Below are 22,554 nucleotides of genomic sequence, written 5' to 3' on the forward strand. Positions count from 1 at the left end.
GTTATTTCTGTGGTACACTGCATTTAAAATTAGGCTGAGGAGAGCTGTTAAAATGCTGCCTGATCAATACAAATCCGACATGGTACACTGCCATGCTATTTTGTTTAGAAACTTGAAATCTTCCTCTGCTCTAGGGAGGTCAGGTAATGTCCAGCTGGGTGGAAATCTCCATCTTGTGCCTGGTGAAAATGCTGAAGCAGCACTGCAGATTAATCAACAAGTGGAAAGAGTGTTTGATTCTGCTTTCATGGTGGTGTAAATCTGGAAATATGCTTTAAAACCAACAGAACAGCTGCCCTTCAGGGGCATCTTATCAATGCGAAGTTCTCAGATATGAGCCCAGGACCTAGTTTTATTTCTCTAGTTTGCAAATAAGGAAATGAGACAAACTTACTGTTAAAAGGGCATTGCCTTCTCTCGCTGTGCTTTACTTCTCTATATGCAGCCAATCGTCTATTATTTTAAGTGTTAATTTTTTAACAAGTCTGTTCTTTCGTTCTGTCTCGCTGGTCAGCCATTATAGCCATAAAATACTCACAACCACTTTGCCTTAAAGAAGATCAGATAACCTGTTTTCTAGTAGGTCAGCTGATCACTCAGGAAATTCTGGCTTTATTTTCTCAGGAGTTATTGATATTCATAAGCGGGGAAACACTCTGCACAAGAAGAACAGCAAGGTTATACAATTGCAGAAAACTTTGGACTTGATGATCCCTGTGGGACCCTTCCAACCCAGTATATTCTGTGAATCTTGAATCAGGGCATTATCAGGAATACTAATAGCTCTGCTGACTTTTCTTATTGCTAAAGGAGAAGGGGGAGTGTATCCTATTGCTAAAGGAGAAGGGGGGGTGTCTCCCCAAAACAATGCCACAATATTCAGCTTCAGTCATATGCTGTATCATCCTCTGATAAGCACAGAAGAAAAAGCTATTTCTTGCATTTTTAGTGCTTTGCTTTTGAAGATGCTTTGTTACCAGAGGTGTATTTTTGATGTGTTCTTACTAAGTATTTGTTCACTACTTCTAGTACTTAAATTTATAAACATGATATCTGAAAATAAAATCTGTGCAGAATGTAGTAAAGTTCAAGCACGTCTTCATGTCTTCCAGCAGCATACTGTGACAATGTTGAATTTTGAGCTCCCCAACCATTTCCTGAGTAGCAAAGCTTGGGAACCAAACTAATTTGTTAAAAACAAGAATGTAATGAACTTCCTCTACACAGGTACCCAGAGACCCCTCTTTGAAAGCCCAGTGTAACTTGTCTTCAGCAAGCATTAGTGCACGTGTGGGCAAAAAAGGCTTTGTACATGTAACTCTGTTTTATCCATTTGGCTTTTGTGCCAAGTGCAAAGCCCTCTGCTCTGGGGTAGAAAAAGCTGCCTAACAGACGAAGGCAGCTGCCATGAAAGCTGTTGTATGCTGATCTCTCAGCTACTTCTCCTGTAACCTTGAATGACCATCGTTTCTAGGTAAAGAGAGAGAACATGAACCTCTGGGTTAGGATCTGATAAACCGTGCCTTCCCCCTAAACATACGTGATTAGTTCTATCCCTCCTGGTAAGCAACGGACTAAACTGTGTAACTTAAGAGCGTGGCCACGTACAGTAGAGATCAGCTTTGGTCTGGTTGGCTCAATCTATGGGCTATACTTTCTCCATCACCGCACGGATCTTCTCAGGTTACCGTCATATTCCTGTAACTTCTTTTTGCTGTCTCTGGTCACTAAAACAACTGTACAGCCCCAAGAGGATATGTGTTAACTGGGGCTTTATCATCAAGTGATGCTGGACTTTTGTCTGATCACTTTAAGCACCTATCCTCTTCAACACATTCACAGTAGAAGGTATCAAGGTTTCAGCTGGGAGCAGTCATTCGTCCAAAAAGATCAGCATGTGATTCCTTTTATGAGCCAGGGATGGAAAATCATTACTCTGTGCTCTCTGCTTGCTTTATATATTCAATTCATGTGACTTGCTGCATGGAAAGTTAACTGTCTTGGACTGCTGGTGCAACAGAATAAGACCTCCATGGACTCATCTTTTTCCAGCATGGAGGTGAACATACACTAGTTTGAACAGGATTTGAACCAGGGCTCAGGAGTTCATTCAAGCTAAATATATCATTGCAGTGCTGTTCAGGCACTAAGGTATCAGGCTCATATATAACTACTTTTTTTTTTTTCCATACAAACACACTTGAATGGTTTAATACAATTCAAAAAACCAGCCCAAAGTGCAAACTAGTTTTTATTTGCTTTCCCTTTAACTATACAGGCTCAAAAAGACCACTGATCCTAGTTCAGATGGAGCTACCCATGTGGCAGATGTTTTTATTGAAGCACAGCAGTGGGTTTCTAGTACAGCATATATCTCTCTGAGACCCAAAAGATTACTCAGGGCAGCAGTGCCTCTGGAAACAACATTTGCTTTTCCACATAAAAGGGAAGCAAAGCAGTTATGTTATGCCCAGATGGGGAAGTTTACCTTTACATATATGCATATACACATGCATAACATACATGCCTTTATGCACCAAAGTGAGTCGTCTGAAGTAAGAAGCTAATTACTTTCTGCTAAAGACAGACCAGCTGCGACTTCAGGTGGGTTGAAATCCCCCTTTGCTGGCTAAATAAGGAGCCTATGCTGCCAGTCTGAGCTGCCCAGCCAAGTTTCTGGTGTAAAATGGGATGAAATACAGATTGGTGAACCTCAATGTTTGGCCAGAGAGGCATTAAAGAGTCTCCCTGGAGTCTTTTCAGTTTTAGGCTGGGAGATTTCTAGAAGCATGTTTCCTGTTTCCTTTGGATCAGATTATTTTGGATTTATGTGGTGGAGAGGTTACTGTTGGTTTTGGGTTTGTTTTCTGTTCTTTAAGGTTTGGGGAAAAGTCATACTCGAGGAGAATTTTCTTCTTTCTGGCCCTAGTCCTGACAGGGTCAGGAAACAGGAATGGAAATATGTAAAGTAAAGGGATAAAACTCGGATACAGTTTCAATTTTTCACTCTCCTAAAGCATAGAATAGCAGGTGTGAAACAGCTTTTGTGGAAAAAAAACCCAAGAAATCTAGGTTGTTTGTGTTTTTTTAAATCTCTTTCACATCACACATGCTAAAACAAAGAAACAAACTCTGTCAAGGAGCACATTCTCACATTGGCTCTTGAGATTTTTACTGTTGCAGAAGGGACTGTGATGTGAAGATGAGACAAAACATACTCATATGAAGACACCAAAAAGTGGGATATCCCAACTCAACTTCTCTGCTTTTGCAGGTGAACAAATGGCAAGCACCTCAGCTAGCCGATTTAAAGCTATTTCAAGTATCTCTCGGCTACATACTGCCCTGCAACCAGAAGCTAATACAGTGGTTACTTGTGTCACTGAGTAGCAATCTTTTGTGTCATCTGGGCTTGTACTAATAGTAATAGAAAACAATTACTAGAGTGTGATCAAATAAAATTCCTGGCTGATCACTTATTTACTGAACACTTCAGACCTATTTGTTAATTTGTGTTAAGTTCAGCAAATAATTCATAAGAGGAGGAGAAAGAGTTGTTAGTGTTTAAATTTTATGAAACAGAGAGGGGTATTTTGTTTTCTTTTCCCAATTTCAGTTCACCCAGAGGTTTGGAAACCACTCATAGACAGGAGGGGAAGCTTTTTCCTCTTATTTCTCTCAACTCTGAGAGTTATCCAAAGCTGAATATGATCCATGCTCAGTTGCATGATTCCCCAGCCATGGTGTGCCAGCAGGGGTGGAGGGATAGGAAGCCACCTGGCAACTGCAAGAGCCTCTGAGCAGAAGAGACATGTTTGGAGGAAGCGTGTTGCCTCATGGGTTTTGTTTGGCCCTGGGCTCTGAGGCTGAGGGAAGGGAAGCAACCTGCAGTGTCCAGCTGGGATGTACAGACAGCCGACCACCCCAGAGGGTTTGCACACCAGCCCTCGTTGCTTAGGAAGTACATCCAAATGTACTCCAGACACCAAGTGGACAAATACTTCAGTATTTTGGCAGAGTGATCTCCACAGTAGTCAGCATTTGCCCAAAACTCACCCCGCCTCATTACCAGGATGAACAATTTATTAACTGAGAACTTCTACAAGGCATCACTTGAGGACAAGGTTGGTGTGTGCTGCAGGGCAAAGGGTTCTCAGGACTGTGTCGGGGGAGATGTGGTCAGTGTCTGCCTGGCCTGAGGATCTGAATCACAGGGATTTCAGAGAGCTCATCACTTCCTGGGAAGCACTCAACACCTCCCAGGATCAGGCCTCCATGCTGGGTGCAGAGCACCCTTCTAAACCCCTCACCCCCTGGTGCTGAGACATCAGCCGCGTTTTCAAAATGCTGTGGTAAAGGGAGTCAGAGAACCTTGGCCTGCTTGGAGAAAAGAGAATAGACAATTTTTATGTTTAAAATACTCCTATTTTTCCCCAATCACTGTTGATTAAAGGAATTGTGGGAAACACAGAAGTATATAAGTAAAAATCTAGCATAGCAACAGATAGATATTGTATGTTTTGTATAACCATAGATAGATAATCTGTTAAAGCATATATATAGCTATGATTTAATAGACAGATATTGTATGTTTTGAGGCCAAACTTGAAATTGCAGTTTAATGAAAATTGCATTAAGCTTCAGCATAACAAGAACTGCTCAGTTGACAAAGGATGTGTCCAGGGCTTTATGCTCTAGAGGATGAATTAACTCATTGCATAAGGATTAGGACACAGTCAAAAAAACAAAAACAAAAACAAAAAGAAAAAACCAAACCCAGACTTGGTGTTGACACTGCTTTTTGAAGAAACAGTATTAAGATGAGAGAGATTTTAAGATTGCAAATGAAAAAGTACTTTTACTCTGATTAGATACACAAGGGCCTATTCTTAGGATACACATGCAGCTCTGTTAAATATATACATTTGACTATAAGCTCTTTTGGACAGATTGTCCTCCTGTACTACTACAGAGAAATGCAGCTTCTCTAATTTAAAACTGTGTTAAAGTTTGTGTAAAAACTTTTAATATTTTTGTTTGTGAGGCTGGCTCTTAAGAGTTGATTTTTATGTATTTTTTGTGAAATATAGGCATTAAAAATTGTATAACTTCCAATAGTATATATTCTGCAGAAAAATAAGTAAAACCTTTGGAAGATAAAATTAGAGAATAATGCCTCACTTACATAAATAACCTTTTCTTTACCTCACTTGTCAGCTGAATGTGTAGAACTACTTACACATTTTTCATCTCAGTGAGATCTGGAAGGATCAAGGACAAAATAAAAAATAAAATAAAAAAAAGGTAGTCCAATTTAAATAAATCCCTTGCTCTAGTATTACTCAGCTTCTGCCAAGCTATCATTTTCCAGTCTCATAAAACTGTCATGTCATTAGCGTTTTGGGACAGTCTTCTTATAAACCTGACCTTTACAATGGATTTTACACATGGATTTAAAAATCTTATTCTTACTTTCCCTTGCAGCTGCCTCATGTACTGACTGAAGGTTTTTTTCAGATGGAAACTGGCTGGATTTATAACTCCTTATTATGTAGTCGGCTTCTCACTTGTAATTCTTTTATTTGTAAGCTAAGCGAGCCAGTGGAGAAACGTACACAAAAGTCTGTATGTGACCTTAATTCCGGACAGGCGGATCGCATGGGGTTCATAATGGTGTTTATTGAGCTCCCCTATATATAGAAACTCCATCCCGAGAGAGGCTTCAGTCCAAGGGCTGCTTGATCCTCCTTTTCCATTGCCAGGTGGTGGGAGGCACTTTATCTGGCTTTTACTGTAAGCCCAGTGAGAAATACCTCCAAGACATTGGCTGCACGAATCTCGGCTGGGTGACCAAAGATAGGCCCTGTGGCAGGGAGGTGTGCATAGCCAACAGGGATCGCTTTTCACGTGGCCCTCCCAACATTATTTATTGAACGCTGTGAGCAAATTAATCCAAATCCAACGCTGGCTACTCTCCAAAGCATGGCAATTTCATGTTACACTCTCATACCAGATTCACGAGGTACTGCTGGAGTGCACATTCATCTCTAGGAGCTCTTCTATGCGAACAACTTGTTGCCAGAATTCAAAACCCTTCTGCAAAGCGGTTGATTGCATAAAGGGATGGTGCTATTCTATATAAAACCCAGACTGACTGCTTGCATTTTGAATTCTAAAGTAAGTGGTGGGGGGGGAAATGGTACCGCTTTATGTTTTCATGTGATGGCCTCTGGCCAGATAAAAATTGATAAAAAAAATATTAAAATAATAAAACTAGATTTAACAAAATGTATTAATAAAATAATAAATGAAAAAGCTGTGAGAAAAATTAATAAAAAATCTTGACTATAAAGAGATATATTTTAAAATATAATACAAAACATAATAAAAATATAATAAAATGTAATCCAGATACATTCACATTGCTTCAAGAGATCATTCCTTGTTTTCCCGTGTCCAAACACCCTGAACTATGAAGAAGACAGCTTTTAAGCCTGAACTTTTCAGCTGAAGTCTACCTTTGCAACAAGTTTTGTGTCATTTTAATGAATGGTCATAAATCAGCTCTCTTTCCCCACACCAGCTTGGCTGATAACAACTCAAGGAAAGGTCACGGTTTGGGATTTTGTGGCCATGGTCTCCACAGTTCCAATAATCAGATGCATCTGCAGTTCTCATGTTACCCAATAATACTGTACAAATAATACATTCACTGCAGAAAGTTCATTTCCGAAGGCAAGTCCACGGTGGGAGACTTGAGCAGACCCAGCCACCTGGAAGAGGTGGTGCTGTGGAAGAGGGACTTTGAGACACCTGGGGAAAGGAGCAGTAAAGTTTAAATCAGCCAGTTTAATTTCAGTTCCTGGAGAAATATTGGCATAAACTTGCAATCTGTAGCCCCTTAAAAGATAGAGAAAAGATAAATAACAGCTAGTGTGAGTTTGATAGGATTTGCTTTTTATGAGTCCCTCTAATGTCCTAAAACACATCAATGGGCTTTGCAGAGACGGCAGAAAAGGCGTTTATCTTTCATATGACATGATACTCTTCTATTAGCCAGCTAGGGAAGCACTGTGCAGGTGAAATTAAGAGGTGAGAAATGACTGTTTGGATCAGGCTTTTGAAGGTCAGCCACAAATACTGCATTATTTGTGTTAGTAGTGAACTTATGGGGCTTAACACAATTGCATGTTCAGTATTTTCATTCATAAGTGGAGGAAGAATGGAAAATGTGCTCACAGTAGGGCCTGAGCTGAAGGCCACAGTAGTGACAATGTGAAAACAATGGATGTTACTCTGGGGTGTATGAGGAGCAGGACACAAAGTTATCCCTTCCCTCTTCTCACCAGGGGGAAGGCTTCACCTGGCATCCTGTGGGCACTTCTTCACACTGCACGCAGAGACGGGCTAAAGAACATCCAAAGAGCAGCGATGAGAGATCTAGCTGATGTGACCCATGAGTAGAGGGTAGCTGAGTTAGGGCTGTTAAGCCTAGTGAAAGATGAAGATTGAAGGAAACACACTGGTCACCTCCACTTCTGAAAAAAAAGCTGCAACATAGAGTGGCAGAAATAATGGCTTTACAGCAAGAAGCCAGACAGACATAAGAACTGTCTTTCTAATTGTATATGGATAATTAGGCACTAGGGGAGATGGCCTGGGGAAGCCATGAAACCTCTGCAAGCAGAAATTTCTCAGGACAGGCTGGACAGGCACATGCCAGGATGTTCATGAAGGCAATAAAGTGTTTATAATTAGTCTTATTCAATATGTTCCTGCAGTTTGCATGTGCTATTGCTGTCTACATGTAACAGCCACCAGAATACTCTCTTGTATCAATGACATTGTAGACACGGTTTAACCTGACATGTGCAAAATCCAGCAAGTATTTAATTTATTTTGTCTGAGTAGCCAACTCCCCATATAAATACATGAACTCATATTTAGACTGTATTTGCAGCATGACAGAAAAGTACAGAAGAAATATAAGCTCGTTCTGCGATTATGTTCCTGTCTGCTTATTTTGGCATGAGATTTTGGGGTCTGGAAAAGAAGGATGGGTAGCAAGGGGGAGGATCTGTTTGAAAAACATATGCATCTTTTTCAGACCTTGTAAGGTGTCCATCAGGAGCTGCTTATAGCAAGGGCCAGTGAGAGCTGCAGGGAGGGCGGTGGGGTCGTCGTTCAGGAAGCACTGCAGCCACTCATTCTCACAGGGGCTCAGTTACATGGGAATGCACTGTGGAGTGTAAGGCCACAGCCAGAACCCAATCCCATCTCATGCTGGAAGGAAAAGTGGCCCCCCATTTGCAGGGCCATGCCAAGGTCTTCAAATCCAGCAAACTCAAACATTCAGGTTAGGGTCTAGAAATCCGCCCAGCTCTGGAGTCTATTTCTTTTGAAAGGTCTGACTTTCACTGAAAAGGAGAGGTCTGCCAGGAAGGAGCCCACATATGGTTTGCATTTGCTGGTTGAATGTTTAGAAGAGCTCCCCAGTCTCTCCAGAAGGCTCAGGATGGAAAAGGAAAGATCCCTTTGACTGGCATAGTCTCTGTGAGATAATTGAGCTGTCCAGGTGTTGGTTTTCTCTTAGGACTCAGTATTTTGTCAGGCAGTCCCTTCCTAAATCCCAGAAGAGACATCATTTTAGTGCAAGCTAAAAAAATCTCATTTTATTTCCACTGGGATTTGCTAGAAATCTTCCATAATTACAAACGTGTGTGTCAGTATTGTATTTCCCTTCAGTATATCTGGTAGCACCTGGAGATTTATAACGTGTGCTGGGCTTCACTGTTTATTGCTAAACCACAAGTACACTTCTTCTTTCCCAAAGTGTTTTTTTTTCTCCCTCCTTCCCAGGTACTTCTGAGAGAAGATCAAGATGCTGCTCTCAATTTTCCCTTCTCCTTAACACACACACATCTAAGCTCCAGTCAAGTATTTATTTGCTTTGATTTCAAAGATGATATCTACCACAGAGCTCATTTTGACAATGTGCAACATTATCAGAAAACTACTGAGAGAAAAATTGGATCCAGCAGTATTCAAATACTACTGAAGAGAATAATCAGCCAAAATTAAAGCTTCTTCCTATGGCTATCATTCTTCACCTTCCTCTGAACCTATAGCAAACACATTTTCCTGTGTGCATAGAATACATCAGAATCCTTGTCTGGTTTCCTTATTTTCTGTGAAAGCCATCATTTCTTTCCATGTGAGAAGCTTAACCTCTCCTGCAGACCATCCTAGTTGCTGGATGTGTTTGTCTTCTTCATGAAAATAATATTTTGATTGTCCTTCTGTATGAGCCCGATCTTAATAACTCCTTTGTGATTTTTATTCTTACTTCAGTTTTTAAAATTTGTGGCTCAACACTGTAAGAACTAAAATACGTAACATCATATCAACATTTCCTAAGGTTAAATTAAGAGGATAATATTTTACCTTTCCCTAGTCAGAGAAAGCTCAACTAAATCCTTCTTCATCAGTTGTTTATCTTTCTGTCTGTCATAGAGGGAAAAAACCCCTATACCTTCTTCTGCATGGTCTCCCATGCAGGGTATATTTACAGGCTCTCTAACCTCATCCTTAATGTCTTGACTCTGCTTTTAAGTGCCTCTTCTCAAATCCCTTTTAAATCCCACTTCCATGCTACTTTCATGAGTGATGTATTTTAAGGTGCACAGATAATTCAGCCTGTTTGCATTTTTCCCATCACCTTTACCTGACCTAACCTACATCACCAAAGTGAAGAATGTGGCTAAACAGGGTGTTCTGTTATTTTTACCAGAAAGAGCTTAAAAGTAGAGTACCTACTACATTATGAAAGGATTCAACATACAGATTTTCTGTGATTTTGAGAACAGCTCCAGTAACATCATGACAGATTTAGACACAGAAATCTTTGACATTGGTAGCTCTAGTGAATGAGATTTACAGGCGGAAACCACAAGAGAGTAATTGGTGCTAATGAATGCCTCAACTGAGTGCTGTTAGGATCATAAGGATGACATGTTAGTTACTGATATTGAATATTATTAATCAAATCACATTGATCTGATTACTAATCAGTGGAGAAATCTTGCCAGCACAGAGCGAGAAATTGCTGTTTGCGAGAAGGTGTGATGGAGCCAGAGGTTTCCTGTGTACTTTCGACTGGACCCAACACGTCTATTGCTTTACTTTCCTTGCTGTAGGATTTTTCTGGCAACACTGATAGGTATAGAAAAAAATTGAAAACAAAACCATTCACACCTTTGCAAACCCTTTGTAAGGCACTGCTACAGGGGATCAGTCGTGCCGAGTCAGGCCCTGGGTTCAAGCTGTGCACCCAAGCTTTGGAAACAATGCGTGGAGGCCATTAGACACCTCCAAAACAGGCTTTACAAAAGCCGACACTAAGGTAGCTAAGAGGAAAGGCTGAGGAGAAGGAATTAAGCCTAAACCCCCACGGAATGTTACACTTTGCTCAGGGCCAGACTCAACGCAAAGCATCTCTCAGGAGCTGGCGCCATGTCAGTGCAGTAATCTCTGATACAAAAAAGTGAGGAGGAAATCCTTCTCATTTTCTCTCCCTCCCCTAACACCATACAGTGATCAGAGCACTTAAACTGGATGTTACAGATTCACTTTTTACAAAGGGCATTAGGATTTGTGTGGCTCTGTACACTGTAGCAATGTGTTAGTGCCACGGGAAATACCCTGATCTGACTGCCTAAGGCATGCAGGCCTCCAGGGATAGCCATAAATGAAAGTGGAGAAGAACAGGTGTGGATTTTATGTATGTATTTTTGTCATCAGTGGCATGAATTCCCTGTGCTGGAGACAGAAATATGTTATAAACATACGCGTATGAGTGCCCCATCATGGTCTCAGCCTCAGCTGGGAGAGTCATTGCCTGGTTTTGTAAGATTGGATAGGTTAAGTTCAAGATATTACCAAAGGAAATAGCAAAAAAACCCCATCTCTAAATCATAGTTGGAAAGTAGACTGTAAAAATAGATAAATAAAGAGTCAAGTTTCGATGCCCCTTTTGGTGGGGATTTTGTCTGGAGATCTTGGCAGGAGAATATGAACAACTGTTACAACTCAAAAAAACACCACCACTTTTAATTGTGCAGGTTGTGGGAGCACAGATCTGATCCACTGTGTATTCTTAATGCAGGAGAGGAGAGTAAGGTGTGAGAGACTGACACCTGAGACCTTGGTTTGGGGGATCAGAGGGTGGGGGCACTGAGAACATGGGGTAGAGACCTTGCTTAAGAGGAGGCATCTGGTAGAAGGCAGAGGCAGAGCAGAAGGCTCGGCTGCTACAGCTGCCAGGGCTCACCCAAGTACAATGAATGATCAGGGTTTAAAACACAATGTTCCTCTGCACCCCAAGCATGTGGAAAGGACTGTATTCAAGGATCTACTTTTGTCCCATCATCAGTTAAAACCAAGATGTCTCTCTAGTAATGTGCTAAAATACTGTCTTTCTCTAGTTATGCCATGTTTTTATTATGGGTGCTTGGGTCAGAGCAGCAAGTCTAAAATGTGTGTGGATGGGACACAAAACCCAGTGAAGTTGTGTTTAGGGATGATGATGCCATTTACCACATATCTGTGGAGAACTGCAGTTGTGTGTACAAGGGGAGTTGAAGCTACATAAATTGGGGCTAAGACTAAGGCTGGGTAAGCCTAGTACTCCTGACAGCTGGTGCCCAGCTTCTCATTAACAGAACACTGGAGGCAGGACAGCATCAGCAAGGATGGGAATCAGTTATTCCTGCTGCATGTGAAGAGCCTCACTGCACGTGACTTGCTCCAAACTTTCTGAATTTGGAGAACATGTCTGTTAAAATATCACCTGGTGCCCCATGGGGAGGATGGCAGCAGAGCACCCTGGCTATGGGGTAGAATGAGGAGCTGGAAGCACTAGGAAACCCTTGTTTCAACATAGACAGTTCCAGGAAAAGGTCTGGGATGGCATCTGCTTTGCCTCTTGGTCCCTGTATCCCTGTGGCATCCCTGGCAGAGCTGCACACCACACCAGTGCATGCAGCAATAGGGTCATGGATCCTGGTACTTGCTTTAGGGATTTCCATGACCCTCCCTTAACTCAGTTCAATGTTACTAGCAAAATGACAACTTGCTCACCCAAGCATTCAGGTGCTTAGTCGTTTTTTAAGCTGTAAATTTAGGACGTTATCTTCGTTGTATACCTGAGGGCTGCTCCTCAGTTGCTTGCTTCCCTCCATTTCTCCTCGGTGAGAAACAAGCAACAGTTTGCCTTTTCCTTCCACGGTGCTGGAGTGATTTTTGGTGTGTCATCTTGGGGACTGCTCAGTAAAGCTCTCAGCCACGAAAGGTCAGGCATGCCACAGAAATTGCTATTAATAGGTCTTTAGTGCTGGTTATGTCTAAACCTGAATTTCTTGGAAAAAGGCAGCTTGGGTCCCTTGACCGATGGCTCTCTGAACTACCGTGAAGGTGAAGGGCCAGACCGGCATCCGTGGGGTGTCCCTCTGAAACACACCTCCTCCGAGTGGGGACACGGTGCAGGGGGGTAGTTAAAGGAAGATAAAAGCTGTTTAGTCACTGCTGCGTGTGGGACGAGGGCGCACTTGCTGTAGACGAGCCTGCTGCAAGCCGGTGTCCTGGGAGCTGTCTCTTCCAGCGGATACCGCCGGCTCCCGGGGGAGCCGGGCAGCGGCAGCATCTTTGGAGGCACGGGCAACTCTTCCCTTCCAAAGGGTATCCGGGCGCCTTGATTCCGGCAAACACAGACGTTTAAAATAAGATTTTGTTCATCCATCCTAACGACGCTGGCTCTATGTATAGTCGGCGCCTGGGGCCGAGCAAGTGAGCTCGGGAGCGACCTGGGCCCGTCCCGGGATCCGCAGGGCACCCCTCCTGCGGTGACCAAGAGGCCCACCCCTGTCCCTCGGAGCTGCGGGGGGAGCCGAGCCCGGCCGGCCCGGCCCGACCCCTCCGCCCCCCGGCGGCGATGTCCGCCCGGCCCGGGAGCCGACGCGCTGAGCGGAGGAGGGGAGAAAAGGGGAGGGGAGGCCAGGGGGTGGGCGGCCCGCTGCCCCCCCGTCCCCGCCGGCACGTGCCTGCCCGCCCCCTCGGGCCACTGCCGCGCCCCGACGGCCCCGGCATGGACGCGCCCGGCCAGCAGCCCGCCAGCCCCCGAGCGGGCCCTGAGGTCGCGGCGGCGGGACGGGCTCCGAGCCCGAGCCCGAGCCCAAGCCCAAGCCCAAAGCCGAGCCCGAAGCCCAGCCCGGAGTCGGCCATCGAGGAGGAGGAGGAGACGGCGTATGTGGAGATCCGCGGCTCGCCGCGGGGGCCGGAGGAGAGCCACCAGAGCCCCGAGCTGGCCCAGGCTGGCGGCGTGGAGCGAGCGGCCGGTCCCGCACCGGACAGCGGAGCCGGCGGCACTGAGGATGGCGGCTCGGCGAAAGGTGGATCCCTGGGGGACGCGACGGGGCCAGCATCCTCGGACAGCGGGCGGGATCGACCGCCTTCCCCGGCGGCGGCGGCGGCGGCGGCAGGATGCGGAGCTGACACCGGCCCCGGCCCCGGCCCCGGCCCCGGCTCCGGGGGAGCGTCAGGGAGCGGCGGGCCGCCGGAGCTGGGGGGCTGCCCGGAGTCCTCCTCCTCCTCCTGCCCTTCGCCGGTGACTAAGGCGGACGGCTTTCCCGCAATGGGCGACCCGGTGTCAACGGAGGGCAAAACCTCCTCTTCCTCCTTCGGATACGAAAGCGAGGAGGAGGACGAGGTCGCGGGGCGCAAGGCGACCCCACCCGGACCTCCCCCGGGTACCCCCCCCGGCGGCGGCCGCGACGAGGCGCACTATATCAGCACGCAGGAGATCCAACTGAGCGAGGTGGACCACGACATGGACTTCGACGCGGGGCTGGCCGCCCGCTGGGACTTCGAGGATAACAACGTGATTTACTCCTTCGTGGACTACGCCTCCTTCGGGAGCGACGAGACCCCGGGGGACACGCTGACGGAGGAGGAGGAGAATAGCTGCTACCTCAGCACGACCACCAGCGACCCCAACAACCAGACGGACAGCATCGACAACACCAGCAGCACCGAGATCGTCAGCCTTACCTCCGAACACGACACCCCCGGTGGGGACAAGCGCGCCAGCTCGGAGGAAAGCCGGTCCAAGCAGTCCGGCCGCCCCGGCGGGAGCCCGGCCGCCCAGCTTCTCCTATCAATCAAAGCCGCTTCCCGGGCTATAAATGAGTCTAGCAACGTGCGTGGAAAGCAAAACACTGTTTACGCTGCCAAGCATGAAGGCGACATGAGCCTCCGTGTCGCCGCGGCTCCCGACCGCAATGCGAGTTTAAAACAGGACGCGGTCCGCGACCACACGAAAAAGTTCATCGCGGTCCCCGCGCGGCTGCAGACCCGGTGCGGGGCCGCCAGGGCAGGGGAGCACTCGAGCGGCGCCTCCAGCGCCGTCAGCGAGCTGGACGATGCCGACAAAGAGGTGCGAAACCTTACGGCCAGGGCTTTCCGCAGCCTGGCGTACCCCTATTTCGACACCCTGCGCCCCGGTTCCCGCGCCTCCTCTGCCTCCCTGCCCGACAATGCCCTGGGCATCAACCGCTGGTCCACCTATCTGGACCTCAAGTGTGGCAGTCTGGGACCGAGAGCCGAGCCCAGCTTGCTGCGCTCCGGCCGCTCGCAGACCAAAGCCCTCGAGTTCGTGGTCAGCAAGCTCGACGGGGAGATCGCCCACGTCGAGTCGCCGCGGCGGCTGCGGGCGGGCTCCCGGGTGGTGACCCTGCTGGACATCGGCGATGCCGCCGAGGCCGGGGAGCCGCCAGCGGCAGAGAGCGGCGGGAAGGGATCCAGCAAGAAGTCCAAGTTCGCCTCCAGCCTCCTCAAAAACGTCATCTCCAAGAAGATGCAGCTGGAGCACGAGTTCAAGATGGAGCGGGGCGAGATCACCGACACCTCCTACACCGGGCCGGGCGCCGGCCGGGAGCCGGACCCCGCCGGTGGCGCCGGCCGGGAGCGGCAGCGTGAGGTTGGCGTGCAGCGGCAGAGCTCCCGGCACTCTGAGGGCGGCTCGGACTGCACCGCGGCGGCGGCGGAGGATGCGGGCGAGGGCGGCGGTGGCCGATCGCCGGCCTCCAAGGCATCAACGCCCCGCGAGGGGAACCGCAGCCTGGATCGGGCACTGTCGGATGAGCTGTGCGAGGTGAAGCGCAGCGCCTCGGAGGCCATCAAGGCCACCTTCCTCCGCAGCCAGAACAGCGCATTCAGGTCCTGGAAGGAGCGGGAGGCAGAAAGGAAGGAGGAGAGGGCGCCCGTCGGCAAGCTGAAACTCCCGCACAAGCAGGACTGGCGAGCCGACTTGGGCGAGATCTCCGCCGGCAAGTCCACCAAGATGTCCCGTCTGTTCGTCCCCGCAATTCAGCACACCCCCCGGGAGAAGGAGCCCGGCAAGCGGGCAACCAAGTGCTCCGCCGCCGCCGCCGCCGCCACCTCTTCGCCCGCCGCCGCCACCACTTCTCCCACTGCCACCACCACCTCGTCCCCCGCCGCCAAGCCCAAACCACCCGAGATCAAGATCAGCCTGGGCAGCGTGCAGCAGCCCCGGGACGCCGCCTTCAGCATCGCCCAGCTGCTGACGCCGCAGATTGCAGGCCGGCCGCTGGAGGAGGGCAGGGGGCAGCACATCAAGCCGCTCAAGGCCGGCGACGGCCACGACAAGGTGCCGCAGTTCCTGGTGCGCGACGTGAGGGACAGCAAGTACAGAGCCCAGGGGATCCTCCACCAGGTGCGGGACGTGCGGAAGCTCATCAAAAGCTCCTACAGCGCTGACTCGGGGGATAACAGCAGCGACAAGGGCAGCGGCGCCTCCGAGCAAGGCGGCCCTGAGCAGAAGTCCCGGCAGCAGCTGGTCATCGCCGGTGTCCCCCGGTCCCTCTCCCCCGTGGTCATCACCTGCCAGGCGGTCGGCCACGCTGGCACCAAGCCCACTGAGGCGGGGGCCAAGGCGGCGAGCAAGGCGCCGGCCTGTCCCCCGGAAGGCACCGTCCTGGTGCACCGCACCTCGGGCAGGCTGCCGGTGGCCACCATCGCCCCCAACAAGAGCGATGCTCGCCAGCCGGCCGTGCTGAAGATCGTCTCTAAATCCTCCGCGCCCTGGCGGCACCAGCCCCCGCCGCCGCCCGCCGAGAGGGGCCGGGGGTCGGAGGAGGACCCGCGGGAGGAGAGCAAGGCGGCGCCCGTGCAAAACGCGCTGGAGAAGCTGACGGCGGCGGTGAGGAGCATGGAGGAGCTGTACAGCTTCAACAAGCGCGAGTGGAAGCGCAAAAGCGACCCTCTGCCCATCACCGACAGCCACGTCCTCTCCCTTATCGCCAGCCAGGAGCGGGGCGCCGGGTCCCGGCCCGCCGCCGCCGCTGCCGCTCCCCCCCCGCCGCCGCCGGCGGATAAGGCGGAGGAGCCGTCGAGCAAGGGGCCAGGCAGCGAGCGGCTGCCCCGCCGGCCCTCCAACAACACGGCCGATAAGGTCTCGGCCAAGGCGGCCGCCTTCGAGAGCCTAGCCCGGCAGCGGCAGCGCGGCCCCCCGCCCCCCCGCGCCGAGCCCCCTGCCCCTCCCCGCGCCCTCCTCACCCTCCGCGGAGCCGGAGGAGCGGGAGCCCCCGGGCCGGGCAAGCCCCCCTCCGCGGCAAGCCAGGCACCGCCGCGCTCGCCCCGCCTGCCCGGGAGCGGGGGCGCCGGCGATGCGGAGCGCGGCCCGGACTGCGGGAACTACCTGGCCCTGCCGCTGAAGGCGCCCGCCGAGCCAGGCTCCCCGCCCTCCCCGGTGCCGGTGTCAGGGGCGGGCGGCGGCGTCCGCCCCAGCCCGGTGTCAGCGGCGGCGGCGGCGGCGACGCTGTGCAGCCTGCAGCCCTTCGGCACCGCCAAGCCCCCCGGCAGCCCCAGACCCCCGCCCGGACCCCCGGCCGCCGAGGAGCCCCCCACCGCCGCCCCGCCGCCCGCCGAGGGCACTCCCGCCACCCTGTACCGCCCGCCGCTGCCCTTCGCCGCGCTGCCCGGCGCCGCCCCGCCGCTGCTCTGCTTCTCGCCCTCCGTGCCCGCCGCGGCCGCAGCGACCGAGCCCTTCCCGCAGACGCAGCGCAAGGTGCTGCTGGACGTGAGCACCGGGCAGTACTACCTGGTGGACACGCCGGTGCAGCAGCCCCTGAAGCGGCGCCTCTTCGACCCCGAGACCGGGCAGTATGTGGAGGTGCCGGTGCCCCAGCAGCCGGCCGTCGCCCCCGTCCCGCTGCCCCTCTCGCCCCTGGCCCTCAATGCCGGTGCCTACGGCGCCACGTACATGCTTTACCCTGGGCTCTTGCCCACCGCCACCGTGCTGCCCGCCGGCGCTCTGCAGCGCCCGCTGTCCCACTCGGGCAGCGATGCCAGTGCTCCGGCAGAGCCTGGCAGCCCAGCAGCAGCAGAGGCAGCTTTTGCCGAGAGTCCCTACTACGTGGCTACCAGCAAAGGCCCGCCGCCGCCACGGCACGGGGCAGCCGAGGCGAAGCCGGTCATCAGCATAACAGCGCCAGCCACCGGCCCGAGAATCGTCGCGCCGCCCTCCTTCGACGGCACCACCATGCGCTTTGTGGTAGAGCACCGGTGAAGGGCGCAGGTGAGAGTGCTGGCTGTCAGGTTTGGTTTAAAACTATGCTTGCATGTGGGGATTCCTGAGATTAGTTCTGGCTTTAGAATGAGGAGGAGGGAGGGTAGGATGTGAAGTGTTAAGGGCAGACCTGGTTAATTCCAAATGACAGCTGTGCCACAGCTTCTCAAGGAGGAGAGGGTCCACAGACGGGCTCTCACCAGGGCTTAAAATATAGGCATAAGATAGAAACGCAAAGGTTACACACACCCACTGGTGCAGTTCAGTATCCCTTGCAGTAGTAAATATTGTCTTTCTTCAGTTTCAGGAGAAGCACACCAGAGCTGCATGTCACACAGCCTGTATTTTTGCAGCCTTGGGACTGAGGCACCTCCCTTTGCTCCTGGGGATGGAACTGTGTTTGGGCATCTCCTCTGGAACCATCTTCCAAGACATGAAACAGTCCTTTGCCTTGGCAACACATCCTCCCCTTTTCTCACCTCTTGCCTTTTCCTCCCAAGGAGAGGTGAGCACCTCTCACTTTGCCCTTGAGCCCCTGTTTCTCCCTAGCCTCAAAAAGAGTGGGAGAGGGGTCTCATGGAAGCAAACCCTTAGTTCATGCCCTTCTCATTAGTGGGATGAGGGAGCAGGATGCATAGGGTGGACCCTGGTGTGCTCTCCCAGTGCCATGGAGCTGCTGGCAGGGGCCTGTGGTGCAGGAGAGCTCCAGAAGAGCCCACAGACACCATTGCTAAGTAGAGTTTTGCATAGCTACTCAGAGCTTGGCCTACCACAGTGCTAACAGTGTCCAGTTACCTAGGCTGTAACCCAGGGCCGGCCTCCAAATTCAGGGATGCATGTGCAAGGGCATTGAATACCTGTCCTGGAGCAAGGAGGAGAGCATCAGACTGGGCATACAGCATGCATTGAAACCAAGGCTCAGGATGGGGCAGGATGTCTTGTACAAAATACCCAAGAAACAATGACTTTTCATTTTAAAAGACTTGAAGTATTACATAAGTGCCTTCAGGACTTTTTGTCTCTTGCATTAGAATGCATGGCTCATCTTTATCAACTGTAGCATTGGGCAGAGCTACCAAAATCTGTGGCTTAACAAAAGACTCACAGAGCTGGTTTTTGGTGTATAGGAAAAGGCAAAGAAAAAGAGCAGCAACAGAGAGTCAGAGGTTTGGATTTGTCACCAGTTTATGTTGAGCTTTGTCCAGTTGCATGCTTGAGGATTTCTTCCAGCACTTGGGTTATCTTTTTTGTTTTAACAGTTCTTTCAGTTTGCATCATCTACTGCTGCATAGTAGATTATTTGTTGAATGAAACCTTACTGATGTGATTTATACACTTATTTTTTCTCTGCTTCTAAATATTTTATCTTGAAAGTTCCATTCATTTATCCTGGCTATAAGTTAAGTTGTTTTCATTGGCCCTTATGAGTCACTCAGGATAGGCAAAGTTCCAATTTAACTTGAGCTCTACTGTCCTACTTGACTTCATCTTGTCAGTAAAGTCTCCATAGAGTATCTAGAAAAAATGGCAAAAAGTAATTGATTGTTTTTTCCATTTGGTCTACTGGCTGAATTGAGACTGCTAGCAGAAGGAATTTGTTAGATTTCAGTTTAGAGGCTTGATGTTTTTGAAAAGGTGTGGTATATAGCACCCATATTTATAAAAGCACCCATTTAAACAAAAACCTCTAGCTTTTCTTGCATCACTCTTTGAAAGTGAAACCCAGTATATTTCCCGGTGTGACCCACCCCTCGATTCCCAGGGGTTATCCTGCCATGTCATGTAGCAAGCTTGCCTACTGTACCTGGTGAGGTGGGTGATGCTCTTGGCAAATTGCTGTTTCTCAGTGATGAAGTTAATAACTGCATCGATACTCTGCTTAATTGTGTTACCTCAGAGCTCTACCATTGCAACACAGGTGTGAAAGCTGCGCCAAAAGACTGGTGATGCAAAAACTTTTCATACTGATTACAGAAAGTCATTAAGCAGTATGAAGACTTTAAGTTGATTTTACCATTCTTTTAATCTTGTAACATGCCAAGGTGTATGTTGTCTAATACAGACAGGGATGCTCCCTCCAGGCTGTCTCACACCTCCTGAGGTAGGTGTCCTGCTGGTGTATGACGGATAAGGTGTACGGGTTTTTTCCTTGACCTGTTCTGAAAGTCAGTAAAACAAATAATTTTACCTGTGTGCTGCAAGACACATCTAGCTTGGCATTAGACTTTGGTTATTCATATAACTCTCAGCGGAAAATAGGGTATATGCCAGAGGAGAATTGCATCTGTAGCCTTCTTCCCATTATTTTCATTCACCTACATAATTTTCGTGTCCTGTGGATAATTTTTCCTCTTCTCTCCTTTATTATCTGCTCTTTCTTTTGTTTTCCATTATTTTCCTCTATCTCTTTTGTTGTTCCCTTCCTAATTAAAACCATTTGTTTGCTTGGGGTAATGTTTTTCCCCTAACAAGAAGAGCAGTATAATTTCGTATGAATCAGAGGGTGAACTGTTGATAATTTTTTCATTCTAGATGCTTTCATATCAGAACAGGTTTTTTTGATTGCAACAATGCTGTGCAGATCCTAAAACAGATTTTAGACCAACCAGATTTCATCAGTGAGCATGGGGGTTGAATAAAGTATTGTCCTTTCAGGTCCCTTTTCTTTACTAGCCAAAATAAGCAGAATGAATGCTTTCTTTCCACTCTTGTGTTCCTTTCTGCACTGCACATAATATCTTCTTCCCTTCTTTGCCCTATTATTTTCACATCTTCATTCACAAACTGTACCACTGTGTCAAGGACTGCTCCATCTTGATCTCTGTCACCTTTTGAAGACCAGTGTGACTTGTAGCTTGGGTGGTAGTGTGATGCCTGTGGCCATGTTGGCACCGAGTCCTCTGCATACCTGCTTCACTTCCAAGACTTCTTTCTTTATATGGTGCTCTTTTCTGCATAATCAATGGGATAAAATGGATCCCATCAATTTGTATTCTGGCAAAATCCAAGGTGCCATTTCTGAACTATTCTTAAATAGTTTTTGTATGGCAAATATTAGAGAATATGTGAGTGTTTCTTAGAGATATTATAAGGTCATTTTTCTTCCCCCTCCTCTTCACTCACAGTAGGTGGGGAGCTTTAGTAACATAGCACTTGCTTCTTTCTTCATCTGGGGGAAAAATTTTACTAATTTTCAGTTCAAGTAGACTTGCCAATCTGCTTGCATCCAAACTTAGACAGCAACATCCTGTAGTGTGCAGACTGCCTTACCCATTTCCAGTCTGAATAACTGAAAATGTAGTTTGAACTTTAGTATCTATCCTCACATTATACTCTGTAGAGTTTCTGCCTTGTGTTAGGTAAATAAATGAGAAAATAACAGGTAACAAAGTAGAAAGCAACTGTAGTAAATTGTAGCGCCAATATTAGAAGGATATTTTTCATTGTTCCGTTCAAACGTGCATAACCACCTTATAGTTACAGGAATATGTATGCAATTATACTTATTAGTTGTGTTTTCTTCCTAACTACCATCAGAAAATCTATACCTGCCTTTAAAAATTAAGTTTGTTTGGATAGCATATATGAATGATTTTTAAAGGCTCATAAATTGATATTTTAAACTTTGTTTTAGTTGTTTCCCATTCAGCAGAATGTATGTTCTACATTAAGTCAAGATGTCAACTTACAGTGAAATATGCAGTACATAGGATTTACTTATGCTGAGGCCTTTGCTGAGCATTCAGTAAACCATTCATCTAATTTTAGTGGGAAGTACAGGAATATTCCAAGAACCAAAAAGACTTCAACATTTGATCTAGTAAACCAGTCTATGAATGGAAATAAGCATGAGCTTGTGTTCAAAACCATAGCTACTTAGGAAAGGTTTAAATAGTGCTTAACCTTGATACCAGTAAAAGTTAGTGGTGAGCTTAATGACTCTTCTCAAACAGTATGATTTCCTGAGCCAGCATTTAAGTCTTAACTCCACAAATCTTGGAGCACATGGTTGTGGGTTGTTGCCCTTTTGCTTATGTATGCCATGCTGGATGCTGTGCTGGTAAGTAAAGTGCCCATGTCTTTAACGGAGTGGATGGATCATTTAAATCCTGGATAGGTCACATTGCCCTTTTTCTACCTATGCACGTGGGGTTCCTCAGTACCAATCCATGGGGAACCAGGGCGTTGTGAGGCACCGCATGTTGCACACCTTGGGCAGCAAGGATGGGTTCTGCTCGAAAAATAAGAGTGCCTGATCACTGGCTCAGTTTAAAAAGTTGGGTGCTATTGTCTGATTCTTGGCAGTAGCCAAGAATGAGGAATGAGTAGCAAGAATATTATTGAAAACAAATCAGGTATTATTCACTTCTTTAGAATAGTAAAGATTGTTCAGATGGTTGTGGCATCTCTCTAACAATCTACTTTATATTAATGGTGCTTTTCTGTTTTTCTTTGTTTTTTTTCCACAGGGATAAGGAAGAAGAATTACACTTCTTTAATTTGAAATACAGTTGGTAACTCTTAAACATTCAACCTAAAAACTGCTTCTACAGTTTTCTCAATTTTTTTGCTTCATCATATGAACCAAGTGTGTAAGTTTCTTGTTTTCTCCTAAGTGCCCCTCAGTTTTGGAGTATGCCTGCATTTAATTATGTGAGCAACGCTAAATTACTGCATTATTTTGTGCAAAGTTGTTTTTGTATTGAAGCCAGTCTGCAGGCTTTAAGCATTGCCTCTGTGCTGGTAGCTAGTGGTTTATAAAATGCAGGGTGTAAAGCAGCAGTGTTTCAGTGTGGATCGACGCACAGATTCATTCAGGTCCCTCAATTGCGTTGTGATGATCCAGTGCAGCCCTGCAGCTCTTTAAAAGAAAAAAAAAAATAAAGCCCACAGTTCTCTCCCATTGCGGTAAT

At 48.2% G+C, this 22,554-nt stretch overlaps 1 protein-coding gene across 1 annotated transcript; it reads left to right on the forward strand.

Annotated features, from left to right (window-relative positions):
* Positions 1–12,988: 12,988 nt before the first annotated feature.
* On the forward strand, positions 12,989–22,303 carry C4H4orf54 (chromosome 4 C4orf54 homolog). Its single transcript, XM_032686685.1, has 2 exons — positions 12,989–17,650; positions 22,111–22,303. The coding sequence occupies exon 1, from the start codon at positions 12,989–12,991 to the stop codon at positions 17,639–17,641; it is 4,653 nt and encodes a 1,550-aa protein (XP_032542576.1). The 3' UTR covers positions 17,642–17,650; positions 22,111–22,303.
* The last annotated feature ends 251 nt before the right edge of the window (positions 22,304–22,554 follow it).

The sequence above is a fragment of the Chiroxiphia lanceolata genome, chromosome 4, assembly GCF_009829145.1.
Source record: "Chiroxiphia lanceolata isolate bChiLan1 chromosome 4, bChiLan1.pri, whole genome shotgun sequence".
NCBI classification, from domain to species: domain Eukaryota; kingdom Metazoa; phylum Chordata; class Aves; order Passeriformes; family Pipridae; genus Chiroxiphia; species Chiroxiphia lanceolata.

Coding starts and splice junctions, on each gene's coding strand:
- C4H4orf54 (XM_032686685.1), top strand. CDS start 12,989: ATGTCCGCCCGGCCCGGGAGCCGACGCGCTGAGCGGAGGAGGGGAGAA.